Raw genomic sequence first — 23086 nt, forward strand, 5'->3', positions numbered from 1 at the left:
TACAAACTGCCTGTTCTGAGAGAAGTCCAGCTCTGCTGATGAGAGACATCAGATAGGCCCTGTCCTTGTGTTTCTTCTCTTGTGGTGGAGGAAGCTGGCCAGCAACAGCAAAGACTTAAACTGATGGACACACTTCTCAAAATCAGGGCAGGTGCTGGATAAACAGAAGAGCCCTACAGAGCTGCTGCTTGGCTGCCCTTCTCCTGGCCTGAAAGTTGAAAGAGGATCTGGAAGGATCCCTCACCAAAACAAGCAGAGGACTTCAGGGTAGCGAGCCCACGCAGACGCATCGTGCGGCTGGTTTCCGTGCTGTGCCTGCTCACACCATGTCTGTTTGCTTGTACAGGCCGCCCGACTTGGAAACGCCTTATCCCAAGTGCAGTATTTCATACATACTTTCGTAATTCATTGAAACCCCCTTTGCTCTCGTGGCAAGTAGCCACCTAGATCTATTTAATCCAAAAATAAGTGTTGTAGATTATAAATAGCTCTTGCACACACTCGGAACATATTCCAAAGAAATATTTGGATGCATTGCTGAGAAGAAGAATCGGTAAGGAAACGCAGCTTGGTTCAGCTGAGTGCCAAGGCATGCACTGCTAGTTTTCCTTATTATTCGGGAGAAATGTGTTGCTGTCAGGATTGTTCCTGTGTTCATTTTTTTCTGCATTTTAAGTGGAAAAATGAGTGACCTAGCTTTGGTAGGGAATATAGCTACAGAAGGTCATAGTACTAAAATGTGTCATTTTCTAAGGTGTTGAAATCATGCTCACGTGCTCAAATCATACTCATGAAATCATGTTTGAGAAATCAAAAATGTGAATCAACAAATACTTATTTTCTCTTTATGTCACTTTTTTTCTTGGCTGATGCAGACCTGGAAAAACTGTTACTTTATGTTTAGTAAAACACAAATATAATTTCCTGGCTGCAAAGGACCATTTGGATAACAAGGACAATGTACCTTAAATAACCCTCTAGAGTTTTTGGTCTTTACAAAGCTCTGTGGGAGAGGTTGAACACTGTTCAGCACTTTAATAGTCATCTTCCTTCTGTATTTCACAGGTACTTGGATCCCTATTTGCAAAGCATCTGACAATCTTAAAGACCTCACTCCCTAGGCTCTCAAAGACACCAGTAGCGCATGTAACATTAATCATTGGTCACTGTCAATCTTCTATGGGGGCCTGGTAATGGGAGCAGGGTGGGCGTGAAGGGATTGAGGCCTGGATCTGAAAAGGACTTGTCATGCCTGGTCATTTCCACACAAATGCAGATTTACCCACAGGCAGAAGCAGCAAATAACTAAACCCACCTGTCTCAGTTCCTGGTACCGTATGGAGAACTGCATGCTATACATTCAGTTTTGCTGATACAGCCATTACCTGAAACAGATGAATTATTTGCTTTATAATTTACAATATTTATTTTTGGATTAAACGCCTCTGGGTGGCTAACTGGGCTTGGGATGTAAGATCTGTTGTTTTCAGGATAGGTTGCCTTTAGCTTCCTGAGCTGCATTCAGGTTCATTTTCCTTCCTCTCAGGATTTTTTTCTTAACACAATTAGTTGTTACCTGTTCCTGTATTATAGCTCCTCTGTTTTATTAGTTGCAACTTGGAGTCCTCGTGAATCACTCTAGCTGCTACTGCTTTTCTTTAAACTTCCAACAAGGAAAATAATCGGCTATTACTCAGCACCCTATGCCAGCCAAGGCGCTGAGGGCCATCAACAACATTTTAGCTCTCTGTCTTGACCGCTGATGACTTTGAACATCACTTACCCCTTTCCAGAAAGGGGAAATGGAGGATGCTTTATACTCTTGTACTTGCATTTTAGGGCAAAATGTCTTCTGCCTAGTGTATGTACCTCTGCTTGTATTGAAGTGGCCTGGCGTAAGCTCTGCTGTGTATCCTTCCTGTACTGAATTAATACAGTACAGTATTGTATTAATTGCACTGCAGTGCCAGGAGACCAGGATCATAATTAGTTATTCTCTGTGAATTGAATGCTAACAGTTAACATTATACTCTTGTATACTCAAAGCCAGTTCATGGACCACTTGGGTCTTCTCTGTTTTTAGAGCTTGTCGAAACGTTGCGCTAAGCCTTTGAGACTGTGCTAGTGTGAGTTCAATAGTCAGACATAAACCTGAGCAAATCTGCTAAAAATAAATAAATAACGGTAATATGGGTCAAGCATGCAGAGCACGTCAGTGCTGTGACCCAGCGGTGCAACCGCAGCAGGCAGCGAGCCCGCTCGGGTATCGTCACCGCACAGCCGTGGGGCTCGGTGCCGGCGGCGCCGCTGCCAGCCGCCAGCCGCGTGGCCCGCTGAGCGCTGCCCGCGTGGAAGCGGCGGGGCGGCGCATCTGCGAGACGCTAGCAGCAGCCAGCTTCAGACAGAGAGAAGGCGGCATTTATTCGGGCGGTGGAGCTGAGGGGTCCCCTGCCAAAGGCTGCCAGGTTGCTAGAAGTCCGTGCAGCGCTAGGAGCAGTCAGAGGGGAAGTTCATGGGAGAGGAATTCACTGAGGCTTCCTAGCTGCATAGGAAGGAAGCCTCTAAGTTGAAGATGGTCATATATATTTATCATATACGTTTCTGAATTGCATTATGGTCATTACGTGACACAACACCGGGTGAGATTGGGTCTGAGCTAGCGCAGCAACTCTTACGAGTTACTGTCACATCTTTGGGTTGCAGTGCGGATGTGTGTATTTGTGGTGGGAACAGAACTGAAGGTTTTGACTCTAGAAATACCCTTCTCGTTCTTTTAATCTAAAAGTTGCTATAAAGTTGTTAAATTGCCACATATGATAACAGGAGTAGAAGTCGGACTGCAAAAGACAGCACTGGTGCCTGTGTGAGTGTTTAAGGAATTAGTGTGTAAGGAGTTTTGAAAGTTATTCCAGCAAGATGTAAGGAATGCAGGAGATCAAACCCGGATTGACTGTAACATTAGAGTTCCTGCAAAGGGGTAAATATGAAAAAGAACATGTCTCAGATTCATTGGTATAAAGCACCCACAATTTTTTGTTGAGGCCAATCAGTCTCTCAGTGGTGGGCACTTTTAGGCTGAAGCTGAAGCAGATGTATACTGCTTGTTTTGGGGAGAGAAGTCCTTCTCAAGACAAGATTTTATATTTGTCTTAACAAATAACACTTCAGTAAATGTGTATTTTAATGCAGATTTTCTCTTTTTCTGGCAGGAAAGTGGTATTTCCCAATATACTCCCAATATGCTTCCTGCCCATGCTCGACTAACTTTGAAATCTCCCACCTGCATCGTTGATTGCTGGCAGTTTGCAAGCTCAAAAGAAGAGGTATTTTTTTTCCCCATCACTGATTTTCTTTCCTACAAGTGTCCCATGCCACTGCCTTAAGCTTTATATTTTTAGCCATCCACTGTAGGGAATTCAGATGAGAAGCAATATAACTTCTCCTGAAATAGGTATTAAAAGACTCAGATAATTTCCTATACTTTTCATACAGTCATCAGCAGAACTACACGAGCTGTGTTCACCGCTGGGCCTGGAAGGTGCCTGGAGAGATCTGTTTTTCCACAATGAATATATTGGAACTTATTTCTGAGTAATTTATAGTTGATTTGCTGGAGTGGTCAGTCCTCCTGGAAACCAGTCTTTTATCTCTGACAGAACCAGCATGGCTTTAATGGGAAGGGACTCTTTAACTGAGACAGTTTAAAAACACTTGCCTTTTGACCCCTTTCTTTGAGATTTGATTGAATGTGTGGAGTGTTTTTGCAAGGAGTGCAGAATAAATAAGCAGTGAGTGAGCTGTCACAAGCTGTAGAGTGAAGGTCGTATTCTTCTTTTTTCACATGTGTTTTGCCAGATTAACTTCAATGAAATGGGTGACTGCTCTGAATTTGGCCCATTTCTGTGATGAGTTACATGTGTTGCACCAAAGGTCAGAGTGAAACTCCAGTAAAAACTGCCTCACTTAGAAGGAAGTTGGGGGAAAAAAACGTATCAGTACTAATAAGGTGATAAAAAACGGCATGCAGGAGATGAAAAGCACAAAATACACTGCTATTTCCATGGCAGTGAAAACTGTGCACCATTAGTGTAAAGCTGTTGCTTCCACTTTTGTGCCAGCTTGCTTGTCAGTTTAAATAACCTGTCTCAGTCTGTAAGTGGAGGGGTTTTATGTTTGGGTAAACTCTGTTTGCCCACTTATAAATTACATGCAAGTGGAAACTGTCATTCGAGTGAGAGGCCGGGGTCAGAGTGTGCGTGCGTGCGTGTCCCAGCTTTTCCAAGGAGGGCAGGTGCGGTCGGCACCACGCAAGAGGGAGGAAAAGCAGATTTCAAAGGCTGCGGTGTGTCTGTACCTCTCTCAAGCCTCACTGCACCCAGCTTGGGCCATAATTATTCCAACCAGGGCTCTGCGCCCTCCGAGAGGGATTGAAAACCTCGGGACTCCCATCCAGTCGATCCTCGTTAATGTGTCCGTCACTCTAGCGTGCCCATGGCTCCGCGGGAGTTTGAGCCAAAGAAAATACAGCTGGGTGGGGATGCCACAGCGGGGGCATGTGTACAAAGTCTCCAGGCTGCGTTTTCTTTGGCGCGAGCTCCAAGGATAGCCGTGAGCGTAAGAGTGTGCTCGCTGCTGTGGTTCCCAGTGCATCGTAGACCTTCTCAGCTTCCTCCACACCTTGGGATATGGGCAGTGCCCTAAAACAATGCTAAGACTAGTTAGGCCAAAACGGCTCTTTCCCAGGTGTTGTCAGCTCTACCTGAGCTGCCTTGGACTGAGTCAAACTGTACTTGCAATGTGGCCTCAATGTACGTGTTAAAGACCGCTGCAGGGGACTCTGTTGCAGGGAGCAGACTGTGACTGAAACGTGAGCTTGCTGTGTCTTGGTGTAGGCAGACTCATCACGGTGCAAATTTTGATTAATTAGATCTGGAAGAACACAATGAAATTTTCCCGTGCAGCGTTCCCTAAAGAAATCTGTGTCAGGAACAAATAGGAAACTACAGTTATATAAGGTGAAACATCTAGTTTTATAAGAGGCATGTTTTGCATTTCAGCGCTGTGATCGGGGTAAAATTTTGCTCCATAGACAGATAGCTTAGAATCTATGCAGACAAACCTGACCAAAGGTGGGAAAGAAGAGATTAGGTCATTTTGTAGACAGTGTGCTGCTGAGGTTCAAAGATTAAGGCTCAGGCTCTTAAAGGTTTCTAGGCTGCAGAGGGTCTGGACCTATGTCATTTTCCTTAGGAGTCCGAGACAGAGGAAGTAACTGAATGCATGTTCTCGATTGTTTTGCTTGCGTGCTTATGTGGATGCATGGAAACTACATGTGCACGTGTGTGTGAGCGTGTTTAAAAGCACATTTTTTTGGCAGTTACTCCATCCATTCCCTTCTGATGTCTTCCACATGTGTGGCTTAATGCCTTACTCACTGTAATGTCTGAAACTATGGCTGTATTGTCCTATGAACACTATTCCTTATTCCAAATAAAGGCTTGACCATCGATCATATGTAATTAAAACAAACAATTCCCCCCCCCTTAGTTAGTTAATTTTTGGATTAATGCAAGTCTTTCCCTGAAGTCTTCTCTTGCTCACATCTTCATGTCTACTACTTGCCCTATGCTGTGTGCAGTTTTCAGAGAGCCTTCTCCCACCTGGCTGGCATCAATATCCCATCATGATCCAAAATGTGGGTGTTAGAGTCTGGCCATTTATGAATGGTTTTGATCACATAGATATGCAGGAATCTTGAGCGCTGCATTTTCTTTGTGAGCAACTTGCCCTATAAAATAGGGCTTCCACAGCCTTTCTAATCAGAAGACCACCTCTCTTTTTAGAGGAGGGAAAAAAAAAATTCCCTAGGGCTGTCTTCCTCTTCCTCTGTGCTGCCACCATGATCAAGTCTGCAAACAAAAGAATGAGTAGCCAAAGTGTAGTTTAATTTGCATCAGTTCTAATTTCCCAGCTATTCTGTTGCTTTGTATGCATATGTGGGAATTGTGCAGGTATCTTGTGTGTCTGTGTTTAAAAAGCATTTCTTCAACAGTTGCTTGGTCAATGACCTTCTGCAGTCTGCCACACTGCCAAGGGCTTATGGAGCACAGCACTACTATGGGAGAAGCATCACGCAAGCAATCATTACTTTGGGTGGAAGAGGTTGCAAACCTCAAAACTCAACCCAGAGCACAGGGATCTCATTCAAATTATCACAAGGACTAAATACAGGGGAACTGCTTATTTCACTGTCCGTGCATTTAGTACGACAGCCAAAGCCTTGTCAAAGGAGCTGGGGCTGACAAGAAGCACATACGCACTTCCGAGGCCATTGGTGACTGATAGCTGGGATGCCATGAAAGATCTTGCATTCTTCAGCTCTAATCTCTTATAACAAAATGGAATTCAAACCTAACCCCAGAGAAAATAAGTCAGCTCTGGTTAGTGTCATGTCCTGTCCAATATATGCATCAGTATTTGTTTTGGGTGGATTAGAGCTATCCTTTACCTATTTTCTGCTTGGTCAGCAGCACTATTGTTTTAGCTGATATTTCCAAAGGTGTTTATTTTTGCTATTAATCTAAGATGAGCCCTGTAATTATCTGTGAAATGGAGGAAACGGTCTGGGTCTGGAGTAATTCCTTTCAGTAGCTGTGATGCTTTCTAGAGGTAATGCCTGGTGATCTCCACTGCGTGTTTTCTGAGGCATCTTTTTCTATGGCTGCGTTAAACACTCACATCACATCTCAACTACCTTGATCCAGCATCAACAGATCTTACTAAAAATGTCCCTGATAGAAAGCAGGAACTTTTTTTTGTCCCTTAGTTGGATTAAGGGCCATAATAGTGTCCATGACAACAAGTATCTTTCCTCTTCCGAGGGGTTTTTATTTAATGCCTGTTTTGTGACATATGTATTAGGTCAGGCTCCAGAAGTGCAATTAGGCTTTGCAGTATTGAGCAAAGTAAATAAACTATTTTCACTTTCACAAAGTTTATTATCCTTTCATTATGTAACGTAAGGCGGCTGAATCCAAGAGATGAGAAAAGTAACCACCATCTCCCAGCTTTTCAGCCTCCTTCTCCCTGCCTTTTGCTCTTTGCCACCCAAACATGTCTCTGCACCACTGAGATCGCACCACTAGCTTTTCAGCAACCTTTCCTGCCTCTTTTCTGCTCTGACGTATGCTCTCCGGGCTGTCCTACTGTCTTCTTTCTGGCTGTAATATCTTCTTATATCTGGGTAAAGCTGCAAGTTTCCCTAACGCTTCTTCAGCTCCTTTCTCTTCCTTGTTTTCCTTCTGCTGCTTCCTCTTTCTTTTTTTTCTCTCTCTTTGTGCTTGACTGATGCCAGACTCCTGTCTCCATCCATGGATCATCTTTGGCTTTCACTCTGTCTTTACTCTACCTCTTTCTTCTGTGCTTCACTCAACCTTTACTGACTAGGCAAATCATAAACAGGTTAGGAAGAAATTCCCTCTGTCTAATGGCTAATTATTCAGGAAATAACTTTTTCTCTAGTATCTGCTTCTAGCTTTTGTCTGAGATGGGACCGCTGCTCTAGATGTCTCCTGGATTTGGAGCGGTATGGGAAATTCCCATGTTAGGCCTGCTGAGGTGAGTACTTAGTGGTTAAGATCAGAGTGTGGAATAATCCTTTGACTGGCAAGTTTGGAGCTGGACAGATCCAGCTCAGGCGTTCACTTTTAAAGGGAACCTCGTTCACAGATGACAAACATGAGGCCTTTCAAATCAGACAAGAAAACTATCATAGGCCTAAGTTGTTCCTTAAAACTTCTGTTTTCTGTTTGTTTATACGCTGAGTTCTGCTCTGATCTCCCTGACCATGTGAATGCTGACAGCTGGAGACCTGGTAGGGTTGCCATGAGGACACTTGATGCAAACATAATGCTGTAGTGGGATTAAGACTATTTACAATAATCGTTTGCTTGCTTTTGAACTGAAGCAGATGGAAAATACCCTGATGAAAATGTCTGTTATAAATGGATTAAGAAAATTCACAGTCCATACCTCTGAAGACTCTAGTGGAACATCTGGAAAAAAAACCCCAAACATGATGCTCACATTATTTTTAAAACTGAGGGCAACAAGTAGGGAGAAATAATCTCTATTCAGAATCACCATTAAAATTTCAAATCTCTCTGTGAACGAAAGGGTTTGACTGAGGCCTCTAAATAGTAGCACAACATTACAACTACTCAGGGTCTTGTGAGTTGCTTCATGTACATATATGACCTCAGTGTGTGCCTAAAGAGTCAGGGCTGCCCTGCGGTCCTCGTACATCCTCCTCATCTTGTTCTGCAGTGTGCAGAGGCTGTGCCTTCCTGCTGGGGAAAGCCTCTTCTGAAGGAGCCTAGATTGCGAAGGCAATCTAAGTCTGTTTCTGAGATATTCCAGTTACTGGCAAAATCTAGAAAAAAAAAAAAAAAGCTTTGGATTTGTATTGTTAATTCAACAACATCATTATGAATTAAATAATTGTAGGAAACAATGTCTGTTCCTATATAAACAGTATGGAGATAACTGCTGATAATCACATTATTACACTGCATTCCTCATTCTTTTTTTTTTTTTTTTGACAGTGCTCCAATTTTTAATACACAGCTTGATCAACTTTATACATGCTTAAGTTGGGCAATTCAAAACTAACATGACCCTGTACAAGGAGAAGCATCCCTTGCACGAGAAATCACTTTCTGCTTATTTACTATATGTGAAAACAGTCCCAGATCGTTGCTTCCCCAAGGCAATTGGAACATTTCAATGTTTCCTTAACCACTGGCACCCTTCAATGCTTTTCAGGAAGTAACCCTTGTTCTCCTAATGGCTCTAGCTGCATGGTGATTAAAGCTGAAATGAAGCTGATGAAGCAAAATGATAAAACTCTCAAGTTTAATGTGTTCAGTGGTAATATGGTTGCAAGTTGCAAAGTATAGATGTTGTTGCATAGTGCTCTTTAACCTCTCTTTTCTGTTTATTACTGATCACACAAATTCTTTCATGTGTGAAACTCTTTGCTTTGGCAAAGAGTTGAGTACGTGATTAGCTTTATCTGCAGGTAGCCTTGCTTAGGTTAACAAGACTATCCGAGTTAAATGAAGACCATATGTAAACTCCTGTAATATTTTTAATTAAAAAGATAGTACAGTGTGTAGATAGTACAGTATTATGTAGGTGGCAGGCATTAAAGAAAAGGTGGAGAGCAGAGCTAAGCAATTCAGGTATTGAATCAGGTCCATAACATGGCAAAGTTACGGATAAATTTTTTAAAAGATATGCTCGTCCCCAGGCTATATAGTAATCTGTTTAAAATCAGAGTCCTTCCTGAATCATGGCAGTTTGTTCTGGATTGGAAATCATCCAAAGGTTTTCAGCTCTGTGCTTGCTATGATTCAATTTCAAAAAAAAAAAAAAAAAAAAAAAAAAAAAAAAAATCACCTTTTCGGAGGGAATGTGACCACATTGGGGACACAGTAAATTAAATCCTTAGTTATCTGTAGACAGTCTTCACAGGGCTTACAGCGGTGTGAACCTCTCTTCATTGTAGACTTTGTTACTGGATACTTTCCACTTCGGTAAGGGAGGGTAAAGAATATTATGTGGAGACAGGTGCCTCCCAAGCACTGGTATCGAAGTGCCCAGGTCCTGCTTTTGTCCCCGGTTATCTCAGGATCAGCAGTGTCTGTGTGAGAGACGGAGAGCTTAACCTAGAGAGAAACACCCGCGGTTTTCACTGGCTTCGAGTAAGCAACTCCCGACTTTGCTTGCTTGTTGTTTCTGTAGAGGGAAATAAGTTAAGTATGAAGGAATAAACATTTAAATCACCTTCTCAATACTGAAAGGAAAAACAACCGAGGAAAAAAATCTGCCCTGCATAGTTCTCTTGCTGGAATATAGTAATTGCACAGTGGCACCTAGAGCAGAGAAATAATCTTGATTTTGGTAGTTCACAGTACATACAACAGACTGTAGTGACAGGTGAGGAAGACTTCAGAGAACTTCTGAGAAACCTCAAAGTTTTCTGAGTAATAGTCCATCGGTAGCCTTCTCCTGAGTTCTGGCCAGCCTATCAAAAGGGTTAAGAGCTTAATCATAGCTAATTTGTATATGGCATTCTGCATTTTTTTAACTATTAGGACCTTCATATTACATATTTAGAAAACTGAGGCATGGAGGGGGGAAGTGATTAATTCAAATGCTACCAGTAGCAGAGCCAAAAATAGGGGATAGGTTGCTCAAGTCCTCGCACACCCCTTTATTACTTCTGCAGGGTTAGTATAGGAGTTACAATCCATTGCTTGGATATCTCTGTTTTTTTGGCTGTAAAACAAGGTTATTTATGCTATAGGTGGAAGTGCTAGTAAGGCTAAGTCACTGACCCTTCATTGCCCAAACTGTTTCATGTTTATAGGGGGTTTATGTTCTGATCAAAACCAATGCATTGGCCGAACGCTTCCGAAAGACATCGTCTTTTTGCAGGTTTCTTCTCCTTCTCCCAGACAGTTTAACCATGAGAACAGGATATGATACAATGAGCCAGACCTGATGCACTACTTTATCAAAGTCTGTTGTTGCTGATCTCCCTTTTTATGAATGGCGGGGAAGCGGCAGCCGTACACAAGGATAAACAACAGTCACAGCAGAGAGGCTTTGAACTGCTCTGTTCCTTTGGGAAAGAGATTTAAGATAAAGCTGAATCTGGAAAGCATCAGTGATGGTGCACCGGGAGCTGCTTGTCACCCCGACGGCTTCGGACCTTTCCCTCTCCATCGCTTTCTGCCCCGTTCACCCCGTGGTGCCTCATCCCGACCCCCCGCACCTTTCCTGCGTGGGGCTGCGGAGGGGGGCGCAGGTCCTGCCCCGCAGCGCGCCGCCGGCGCCCCACACATCTGCCGCGGCTCCGCCACATCTGGACGCGGCGCCCCGGGCCCGCCCGCCTTTCCCGGGACGTGTCCGTCGGGACGTGTCCGCCGGCCCCGCCGCGCGCGGGCCCCGCCGCGGGGCCGCATCTGCCGGCACATCTGGGCGGGCGCGGCCCCTCCCCGCGGGCACATCTGGCGGCGGCGGGGGGCGGCCCCGCGGCGGGCGGGAGGAGCGGCGGCCGGCGCAGCCCCGCCGCCGGCCGGGGCGGGCAGAGCCGGCGCGGCGCGCAGGGGAGAGGCGGCCCGATGGGGCGGCCGGCCCGCAGCCTGGCCCCGCTCCTGCTGCTCCTGGCGCTGGGGCACGCCTGGACCTACCGGGAGGAGCCCCAGGACGGCGACAGGTGGGTGCCGCCGCCGCCCTCCCGCAGCTCCCGCTCTCCTGCCTGTCCCCGCCATCCACCACCTTCTTTTTCTTTCTTTCTTTTTTTTTTTTTTTTCGTTTCGCCCTCTCGCAGGGAAGTTTGCTCCGAGAACAAAATCGCCACCACCCGGTACCCCTGCCTGAAGCCCACGGGCGAGCTCACCACCTGCTTCAGGTGAGAGCGGCGGGCTGGGAACGCGGCGCGGCGGGCGGCATGCGTGTGCGCGGCTCGTGGCGGCAGCGGCCGGGCGGGGGGGGGGGGGGGGGACACGCGTGTCCGCGGCGCGGGCTGGGGCCACCTCCTGCCGTCTACCTCTGCCCTGCGCCGCCGAGGGCTGCGGCCGGCTGCCCAGCCGGCATCTCTGGTGGCTTTTGCCCGAGCGAAAGGTTTTAGTAACCGGGCAGCAAACGTCACCTCGACAAAGGCACCGGTGGAAAGGATGTGTGTGTTCGTGGGTTGCCTCTTTTGAGCTGTCAGGTATTGATACAGTCTCTGAGAAAGGCTTCCTCTGACCTGGATGGATACATCTAAGAGTACATGTAGCTGCTTCAATTACAGTAAAATCAGTGAAGTCAGCTGGATTCATCCTGCCCAGAAGACATTTACTTTTAGGTGGATGAATCATACCCTCAGAATGAATAACTTCTTCAGCAACCAGCTGGGAGGGAGACTTCAGCATAGGTCTCTCAGACTAAGACAGATGAATCCAACCCTGAGTTTTCATTTTTCGGTTGTGTATTTGAGAAATATCATCTGTTTTCAGAAGAATTTTAAAGCTGTTTTAATGGTGACAAATGTCCCAGAACACTTGACAGTAGATGTGTTTTTTGAGAAAAGTACACAAAGAACAAGCACACTCATATCACTTTCCTGATGTGCTCTGATTATTCCCGTCCCTGAGAGACATGTTTAATCTGTGATAGTTGCTTCTTGGGAGAGGTTACCTTGTGGAAGCAGCTGTGCTCTGCGTGGGTATGCATGCAAGCATGTGTGTGAAGCCATTGCATATATCAGAAATGTGTTAAAGCACATTGATGCTCATGAAAAGTGCCATGGAAATCAACAAACGAGAGACATTTAAAAGCTGGTCTTAATTGAGAGACACTTAAAGGCTGGTCCTTTCTTCTTCTTCTTCTTCTTCTCTCTCTCTCTCTCTCTTTTTTTTTTTTCCTCCATCACTTCTATCAGTGAAACTTCATTTCTATCCACTACGTTTTCTGCTTGGCATAAATACTGGAGCGATCTGAAAACGCGGTGCAGTAGGGTGCTGCCTCGCTCACGCACCGGGGGCTCATTCACCCGCTCTGGTAGCTGGGCAGCCACGGCCAAACGTATTATGCAGTTCTCAGCGGGGGCAGCATCCTTATGTGCCCTACGAAGGATTATGTGGGGACCAGAGACCTTCCTGGGTTCCCTCAGCCTCGCGGCCGAATCCTGCTCTCTCTCTGCTTGCCCTGGGAAGGTGGGGCGGGTTTTAGGCAGCTCTGTAGCACACGGGAGTGCTCAGCATGCTCTGGAGAGAGGCAGTGCAGAAGGCTTGGAGAGCAGGAGTGCCCTTGGGGGAACTCCCAGCCCGTCTGTGGTTCGGCAGCAGGGCTTGGGGGTGGATGGGGCTGCTCTGAGAGGAAGCGGAGAGTTACCAAAGGAGAAGGGCAGGAGCGGAGGGAGCCGCACAAAGATGGTGCACGCGTGGCCTTCCCTCTAGTTACGTCCTCCCTGCTGCGTGTCCCCAGGTCTGTCTGTCAAAGTGCTTCCACTTTGGGTGTAATAGATGGAGATTTTGCAGGCTCTGCCAGCTGCTGTGGGTCACCGTGCAAAGAAAGCAGGGACCTGTCCAGCTGCCAACCCCCCTTGTACTTTCTTTCATCCTCGCTGAGGTACTGCTGACCTTTGGGCTCGGGTTCTGCTGAGTCTCTCCTCCTCCTCAGCTCTCCCCTCTCCCCAATCCGAAGCAGCATTGACCATCCCAGACTGCGAGTTAGGGTCTCCAAATCAGGGGGTTGCCCTCTCGGTCAAGGGTTTGGGGGTGATATTTTCAAATGTTGTCTATAACTATGACTGTCTTGATTTAAAAAGACAAAATCCGTTTCCATGTAATAGCATGTTTTCAAGGGCTAGGGATCCAAGTCAAAGCATGCCACGAAACTTGCAGTGCCTTCCTCAGAGCAGGTAGCAAAGGCTGGGGTGAGGAACACCACTGGCACGGGGCAGCAGCTCTGCAATGACGGTACGTGGCTCTTCACACTTGCTGGGCCTGATCTTGCACAGAGAACATGTCTGTGCTGCTAAACTCACTCATCTGAGTTCCCTGATGCTCTGGCAGGGACCAGCAGCAGCCACCCGTTGTAATGAAGCTGAAGGTGAAGAGTATCCCAGCTGCTCCTGGTAGCCAGGTGTGCCTCCAGCAGGCACGAGAACATAACTCCCGCAGGACACATCTGCATTTAAGACTTGTCGATATTTCTAGGCTGACATAAGGTGGCAGGAAGCGCATGCAATTGTTGGCTAAGCCTGCGGCGTCTCGAGGCGGGTTGTGCTTCATAGGACATTCAGGTACTTTGGGATCCAGTTCTCGAGTTTGGAATGATGGCAAACGTTCTGAATACTTCAGGTGGAAAGGGAACTCAAAAGAACTGTGGTTTTGGAAAATTTTCATTTTATATTCCTGAGAAACTTAATTTCAGTATTCTAATAATTACTCTTACAAAATTTTATTCTTTTATTTACCTAGTCTGTTTTTTTGCACTACTTCATTATGGCAATAGTTCTACATAACATAGTACTTGAAATACACTGTTAGAGATAGCTGCTGACATTAGGTATCTTTTAAAACTATTTAGTATTAGCATACACATCTAATTTATTTTCTAGGCCAAAGTGTCTTTTTGTGCAGAACGGAAACAATTTGACACAAACTTTATATGATGTCATAACATGCCAGGCATAGGGCAATATGCACTGCTACTACTGATACACTATGCAAATATGCAAACAAAAGAGGAATATATTTCATGTCTAATATTAAAATTTCTAAATGAAACAGATTTTCCAAAACATAAATTCTTGACTGAAGACAATTTCATCCTTTTTTCTTCCCTCCTGCTGTGTTTTTTTGTCTGTTTTTTGGAAAATCAGCGTGTTTGCAGAACACTTCAATAAAAATATTTCTTGAAAATTTTTTTAGCAGATTTACTCATAAATAAAGATGAGCCAAAAACAGGGCCAAGCCAAAAGTGGGGCCAAGCACTGAAAATATATTGGCATTTTTCCCTGTGGTCATAGCAACCTTGTACATAATTAGATGTATTTTTCCTTTTTGAATGTGTGCAGTCTGGCCCTTGGCTTGATTTGATTTGTATTTTTTTAGATGTCCTCTGTATTTATTTTCATAAGAGTACAGAGGAACAGATGCAAAAAGAAGTTGGAGCTTGTAAAGTATCTTTTCAGCACAAATCTTGTTTAAACTCCTCTATGCAGAAGTGCATAAAATATCCTATACCAACATCGTGTAGGTAAAGTGAATGAGTCCTGGGGATTTAAGACTGTAACAGTCTTGAAAGATTTTGAATTCTCGCTGAATGCAAAATTGCAGCTGAAATAGATGAAACCTGGGCAGCGTGCAAGAGAGCATGAGGCCCCAATTAAGTGTTTCTGCCCTCTCAGTGGTTTGAAAGTCATCTTAACCTGCTTAACTCCTTCAAATAGACTTTTAAACAGTTTGTTGGCATGTTGAATTACACAAACAGGGCTGAAGTTTTCTTCAGCACCTCCCTGTGTGTTACATGGCTTGATTTTTTTTTTTTTCTTTTTACATCTTGATGGTAGTCCTTTTACATTGCAGATTGGCATTTTCTCTGCAAACGCTGCAACATCCTGGTGACACAGGATTGCCCGAACTGTGGCCCTCTGCTCAGTGACGATTGTGGGTGTTTCCACGAGAAAAAGCAGCGGCTGCAATAGGCAGCCCCTGGCCCTCTCTGAGTTCCCATCACAGTATAGCAGGGGTTATGTCACTTCCAAGTTCAGGGGGCTGAGTCTGTAACGTAATCTGGTGTAATTAAGTCAGGAAGCAGCCTAAAATTTAATTATTGGTGTTGCCCACTTTTAAATACTGGCAAAACCCGGTCACACAATGAACTGCTGTGTATTGAGAGAGATAAATCTTATATTAAGTTAGAATTCAATGGGAGATTGGCTATTAATTATAATAAATATGTTTCTGATTGAAAATATTCAGACTTAACAGAAACAGTTGCTAGTAGGAAGTTGTTTGTCAGGCGCAAGTCATAGGGAGATTCAAGCATGAAACAGATGCGACCGTGAGGGTGTTTGTGTCCCCACATTAAGTAAACCCCGTTGTACACTAGATAATTAAATATTGTTGTAAGGTGGTTTGAAATAAACAGTCTTGCTCCTTTTGAGGAATTTTTGATAAGAGTAATGGGCTAAATCGATAAAACTAGCATGCGGATAGGGATAGTGTCCATCATGCTTGAATGATCCTTGCTCCGAATCAGGCAGATGGGCATTTGAACCTGGATCTGTGCATCCCAGATGAATACTCTGGCTACTGTCTTAGTGGGCAAAGAGCTTCCCCCACACACACCTTTATTTAATCTAAACTATTAGTCTAATTTCTTCTCAACTTGCAAATAATATTTAGTTGCCCAAATAGAACCTTTTTTCTTAAGAAAGAGACTGCTCACCTGGGGAGAAAAGTTCTCAGTTATCCAGCTTTCTCAGTGAGATCGTGGTGAGCGCTCTTTGCAAGTGGAGGGCATGAGATCCTTGGGGGACTGATGATGCAAAATTGTATGTGTGTGAGGTCCTCAAGGGACAGATGATGCATAATTATACGTGTGTAACGGCTGAAGCCATTCCTGCTCCTGCCTTCTGCTGGACTAGCAGGGACCAGCAGATCACAAGTGGTTTGGAGTAAGGGTGTTTGGCAGAACTGTCCTGAACTGTGATAAAATCTTTACAAAGATAAAACATATGCAAATAAAGGTCGTGTTCTGAGGTTCAAACCTTGGCTCAAAAACTTGGTCAATAACTTTGCAGAATTTCCCAAGCAAAAGGTGTTTTGAATAGGGTGAAAACGCTGTTTCAAATGTAGACTGTCAGCTTCTCCCTCTGAAAATCAGAAGCCAGAAGTGTTTTACAGAGGCCCTCACTACACTTCAGGTTTTTAATTTTGCTATGAAAGTTTACATTACACTTCGTAACAAAAAGACAATTCAAATGCATCACAGAAAATAATAGACGTATACTTATACCCTACTTAATTCTGATGCTGACCAGAGATCACATGGCTCAAAAAGGATTTCTTTTTATGTTATTGAATTCTGATATTGCTGATGGAGACTATTGTTTTTATAGACTGTATCATTTTGCACATTCTTAAAAGATAAAAGTAATTGCAAGTTAGAGCGCAGCTATTTCACAAGGAGCAGCACTTTCACTAATGTGCCCTTAGGGACTATACTCAGTTCTTGGTTCCCAGATACTCAAAGAGCATGTTGCAGAGCTTTCCAGCTGTTAAAAAAAAAAAAAAAAAAAAAAAAAAAAAAAGAAAGAAAGAGGTTATATACAATTTTGGCGCTTTCAGCTGGTGTCAAAGATTGGTCAAAGATGACACAATGTCATCTCCAGACTTTTCATTTTAGAGATTTCTTTTATTGATGCTGTTGTTTCTTCTATGCAGTTTTGCTGAATTGTTCTAACAGAATTGAAAGAACCCTGACTGACATCATAATATAACTTTTGTAAACAAGAAATTTATCTGATTTGAGCAAAGCAGAACTTAATCTCCAGTTATCTTGCAGAGAAATGTACTGCATAGTGGGGTTCTGCTGAAAATTTAAGAGAGGATAAGATTTTGTATTCTGTTTTGGTTTTAGAAAAGTAAACATACACAACAGCTGTAATTTCACAGCTGCCAAGAGAATTTCTTTATGTTTCCACAAACTGAGAATTCTTCCTTTGCATGTAATTTAATGGTGAAGTGTCATGAACTGCTACGCCTGTGGATTTCTCAAAGTAGCATCAGCATCTGTAACATGCCCATGTATACCATCAATGCCACTAAAAAGAGGTACAGCAGTTACTTAGCAATTAGGCTGAAAACGAGGACTGTCAAACTTAGTGTACGAACCTATTTGTCCCGTACAGAAGCCTGCAATATATGTGCAGTACTGGGCCTTTCGAACTCTGTATCAAACCATCATCATGAAAAATAGTTGTTGAGCACTTCTACGATGGGGCATGTATAGGTAAGCTGTGCTGTTTGCAGGTCCTGCTGATACTAATTCTGGATGAACTCACTGGCACGATGTTCAACAGATGCAAGAACAAACATAAACATTCTGCTAGTTCAAAAGCTTTTATTGTGTTTTTGTAGAATTAAAAAGCTCTTATTGTAAATTGCCATCACAGGTAGAATTTTGTACCTATGAATAAATAAAAATTAGCCTGGGTATATCACTTGTTCACAGAACGGAGTATACTACAATGATGGTAAAACATTTGTCTCGTCTTTCCTATTTTTTCTCTCTCACTATTGCTTTCGAAGTAGCACTTTTAGGTATCTTAGCTCTGAATCCAGTCAGTCCTTAGTTTAATTTGACTTCCTTTGCTGTGATTGCCAAGGAACCAGATTACTGTCAGTTCGTGAATTATGATGTGAATACCTGTCTGCTAAGTGCAACGCTGAAGCCATATGCGTCTTTTCTGCAGGTTTCCGTATAGCATTCATGTGGCCATGACTCTGCCTCCAATCCTAAGGCTAAGGATCTTGATTCTTACTAAATTTCAGTGAGATTAGGGACACCTAGCTCAGCTGAGATCAGATAAATATAGAAATAATATAGATTATTATATAGATTTTAATGGCTTGAGAATAGCCTCATGCAGCAAAATGCAGTGGTGCCATGATTTAGTGTGCAGCGTCTCCTCAGTATAGATGGTTTGCCCTCAAATGAACCAGTGTAATTAATGATCTTTCAGAACATTGCATAATTACTGTGAGTGGTGAACTGAGTTAGAAATTACTACAGTTAAAGGATGAGGTCTGGCAAATAGTTGTTCACGTAGTCCGGAAGTTTTTGTTGTTCACATCAAAGCAATTTGGAGAATTTTAAAATAGGCAGCCATGAGCTGTAGGATAAGTGCCCTCCTTGGTGGTTTGATCGATAATGAAATCCAGGTGCATTACATTATGGTTTTCATCTACAGAATATAGGGTTAAATATGAACTGACTTTCCAGGGCATTTCGTCTAGCGCAGAGACTCCAGACAAACAGAAGAGTAGCCCCAGGGCCTCCCATGGTTGATACAAAATATATAATAAAAATAGGCTTGCAAAGGGAATATGACTTTTGTAATTATACTAAGTATTGTATGTGCTCCCTAAGGTCGGGCGCTTTGTCCTTAAAAAAGTGATTGCCGTCCCTCTTGCTAACAGCATGACATTATTAATGCCTGTGTTACGGCTCCTATTGCGATAGAGAGCCCCTGAGCCGGATTGCTCCGAACTGACTGCGGTCAAAAGGGACAAGACAGGAAAGCGAGGAATGAAAGGATAAACGTATGGAGCAAGAAGGAAGAAAAAGGAAAGAACAAGGGCCTAGAACAGGCAGAGGATGGCTAAAGACGCAGAAAGAGAAAAAATCTATCTCGCAGGTTATAGAAGGAGGGTAGTGGCTTCCCATTAAGTAGAACCCAGACAAGCCAAACATCAGTCCAAAACACACACACACACACACATATAAAACACACACACACACACACACACACACACACACACACACACACCAGGGAAGATGCCTGTTCTCCCAACCAGACTCCAAGTTAAGCTGTAGAATAACTGCTGCATCTGCCCTTGAGTGCTGCATCTGCCCTTGAGGGCCTCTTCCCTTCTTCCTTCACCCAGATTGGAAAATATCTCTTCCCTACAGTAAAGTGAAGGGATATGTGAGGGCAAGGAGAACATATTATGGGCAGATTTTTAAATTGCCTGTTCAAACTTTGCCCAGTTCAGCTTGCTTCACTCACTGTGATACCACAAACTTACTGAGAAGTAGTTTTAGGTGAAATACTTGACCCACACTTGAAGAAACAGATGAGGCTTGCTAGAAATCCCAGATAACAGGAGATTGCCCATATACTGCTATGATAGTTGTTGTCCAGTAGAAAAAGGATGTGGAGGACAGGTTTTCTGAGACTTTTGCTGTGCCAATGTGCTTTTTTGTTCACCCTACAGCCTGGGCTGTTGGGTGTTTGCAGGAGCTACTGTGCATGTGCAACCAGATCACACAAAGCAGATGAGCTGGGCTTACTGTGCATGCCCTGTTCTGTTAATTTAGATGTGCAGAGAGACTTTACCAGGTATGTGTTGTTTCAGGTTGCACTTACTGTTGTGCAGTGTTGGTAACTTCGGGCATGTGTGATTTTTTTCACTGAGACTGTACTGGGTACTCACAGCCTTGAGGGTGTTTTTTTTGTTTTGTTTTTGGCTCTGGCACTGTACCCCGAGTCCTAAGGGGACTTTTCTCTGAATACGTGAATCATTGCTGAGTGTTCAATGATAGCGTCATTTTGGCTGGAGCTGTTGTGGGAATGCAGGGGACTGCACAGAGCTCATGTTACATTAAGTCAACGGCAGGGAGAAGGTCTGGTGACGTTCTCTCACACGCTTGTGTCTCTTACAGATGCCCTATGGGTCACTGCAATGTTCCCTCCCACCTTTAAAATTCACACTTACTACGAGTTGGGCCTGCAGCCCATGGAAGTGGAGCTGACTTTTAATTTACAATAAAAACTTCCCCCAAGGTTGTGCTTAGAATTATTTTTCCCTCTGTTGTCCATTTTCTGTTCCTTCTCTTTCAGTCTGCAAACTAATGGTGGCTTGTTTTGTAAACTAACAGTAGCAAAAGTCATTCTATTGCTATACTTTGGTTTTTCTTCTGTGTTGATCCAATTATAAGCAAAAACAATGGAGAGCAGAATCCATACGGAGCGCACTCAGTTCCTCATTGGCATGGGAGAAGAAAGCAATTCATCTGAATCTCCTCGAGGGTAGATCTGTTTAACAATCGAAGGGAAAAACAATTCCAGTTGCAGACAGTAATCTCCGAGCTTAGTTGTGTTTGGAAAATCCTTTGTGCTTAAAGAGTGTTTTCCATCAAGTTGTGTTGATTTCCTTGTTGATTCTGGTTCAGAAAGTGAAGTACGAGTCCATAAAGCATTTAAGTTGCATCCAGTTATTAAAAACATGTACTTCAGGGGTTATTTTTTAATTACTATTAAATTTAAGTTCCAACCACATCCATTCTAATTGATGATTTCTACTGGAATTTAAATAGGGTGAAATACACATTAACTATATATCCCTGTATGTTAGCAGCCATTCAGTAGTGAATATATATCAATCAGAATTTTTCCTGCTTCCTTTTCAAATAGGCTGTGAGTTAAAGACAGTGTATATACAACGTTTTAAGTGGGCAAGAAAGACAAAATCAAAGTAATAATCTGAATTTTGAAAAGGGTTGTTCTTGAAGAATGAATAGGCTTATTATAAGTCAAAGGCAAGTTACATTAGAGAGAGAGCTTGAAGTAGCATAGGACAATATTCATGTGGACTAGCAAGTCTATAAAGAACAATAGTCTTTCTATGGAGGAATTGGTGGTGCATAGCTTCCAGTGTGAAACAGCAGAGCTGGTGTCGGCTTTATAGGCTCATTACCCTCCCCTCGAGGGTGAAGGCTGACAACCTAATTCTCCATAACAAGGCACATAAGTCCAAAAAGTTAGATGGTAAAGTCTGCAAAATGCCTGAAGAAATACCTTGAATATAATAGTAGTATTTTATGAATAATGAGAAAAATCTCACAATTAAAAAATTTGTGAAGGTACTCAAAAAAGCTGAGTATGCTCAGAATTCTTTTCGTAAGAGAAAGAAAGTGACTTTATTGGATGCGTTATTTCATTGTAAACTTCCTGCTCAGAGTTCTGCTATCTCAGTGGAATGTTAATATCTTTATGATCACATTCAACACATTTAATATATTGTAAATCTGACATCTTGCGTATTCAACAAGATGTTATTATCATACTCAGTTTTCATTATAGAGTTTATTGTCATAGCTACAGCAAAGAAAGCAGTATTGTTTCTTAAATATTGTGCTCTGGAATTCTGATAAAGCCCTTAGTTTGGAGCTTATTGCCTTTCAGAGTTAAAATGAATTAGAATTCAAACAAAAATAGCTGAAGGGAAGATTATTTTATCTTCATAGTATATAGGATTTCTGGGAAGGAGGGAAAACTGGATGAAAACGGTGATGAGGGTCTTTGGTAGATCTTAGTGATTCAGAAGCGCAGAGTGACTGAGACCAAGCATCAGTACCGCTACTGTTTTGTAAATGCTTGATCCTACCAGGGGGTACCTGCTTTTAACTGCAGCTTCCTAAGGCAGGAGAAAGGCGCAGTAGCAACCACACACATCTGCAGTCTGGGCAGATCTCTGCCGACTGCTTGGAAGTTAGTAGCAAGAGGACCCCAAGCATGACCAGGCTGTTTGTCTCCACGATGGGCCGGACCTGGTACATCTTGTCTCACACTGGGACTTTGGCGGTGCCTTCAGTGTTGACTTCTTGATGTGCTACATAATGTGTGGGTTATAAGGAAAATAGTATATAATGCTTAGGTAGATTTAGAAACTTTAGATTTGCTGTTTTGATGGATAATATATCTTGATAAAAATGCTCATTAGTTCTTTTTTTCTTATGAAGCAGGTATACTTTACTCCTCTAGAGCGTCTACTCACCAGAGGCCATAAAATATGTATTCAAAGAATAGTTGGTGAAACTACTTTAAATTTCAAAATTGGTAGATGCAGAGGGCTATGAAAAATGGGGTGTTTTTCTCTCTTGGAGATTTTCGTGGAAAAATTTGGAAAAATTCTAATTTCAAGCTTTTCTGATTTTACGATAAGGAAATTAAAAAGTGGAATACAAGTAAAAAATGGATAATGTGGTACCAAGTTTTCTCCTAGCTCCCCCTACTTGACTGCCAGCCTGTGCAATAGCAAAACATTTAGAAGATATTTGAAGTGTTGCTTCTGAAAGGGTTTCCCTTTCCACTCTCATCTTTTACCACGTTTCCTTCTTCAGGACCAAACCCACTAAATTAGTAGTGGTAGAAGAAAGAAGGGGACATTGCAATCCCCAGTGTTTGGACCTATCTTTTAAGAGTCTGCTTTAGAAGTCCAGGCTTTGTAAGCTCTCTATACAGTTAGGGGAAAGAGAGTGAATGAGTTATCTTTTAGGCCAAGTAAACACTTGCTCTTTCCTCTTAGTTTTCAAATGTCTTGTGGAGAAAGCAGAATTTCACTGGGATATAACTTTAGTGAAGAGGCTATCCTCACAAAAGGTTTTCTAAAGAAAGAATGCATGAATATATTTAAAATATGTTTGCAGGACTGGCCTCTTCTTGATTTTTCTTAGAAGCTCACCTGTGTTAAAGGATTGGCTTTTTTTTTTTTTTTTTCCTGGACTCCTGGATGGTCACTTAAGATGCTATAAGAACAGATTTGCAGAGGTCTGCACTTCCATAGCTGTACTTGCTTCATTTGGACTTAGGCCAAATTGCTTCAGTTTTGGAATTTCCCCATAATTTTTCTTAATGTTCCATGAAAAAAGAGCACAAAAAGTGCTTAAAGCAAATGGAACGCATCTTACCAATGAAGCAAGCTCTCTGCTTGACTTTTCAAGCTGAGTTTGTTGG

General features: G+C 43.1%; 1 protein-coding gene across 1 annotated transcript in view; it reads left to right on the plus strand.

Moving 5' to 3' along the window:
* Positions 1–11189: 11189 nt before the first annotated feature.
* CCBE1 (collagen and calcium binding EGF domains 1) overlaps positions 11190–23086 on the plus strand; it is a 104115-nt gene continuing 92218 nt past the window's right edge. The window contains exons 1-2 of the mRNA XM_062598957.1: positions 11190–11284; positions 11399–11479. Coding sequence (XP_062454941.1) covers positions 11190–11284; positions 11399–11479 — 176 coding nt within the window. The remainder of the gene's footprint in view (positions 11285–11398; positions 11480–23086) is intronic.

The sequence above is a fragment of the Rhea pennata genome, chromosome Z, assembly GCF_028389875.1.
Source record: "Rhea pennata isolate bPtePen1 chromosome Z, bPtePen1.pri, whole genome shotgun sequence".
NCBI lineage: Eukaryota > Metazoa > Chordata > Aves > Rheiformes > Rheidae > Rhea > Rhea pennata.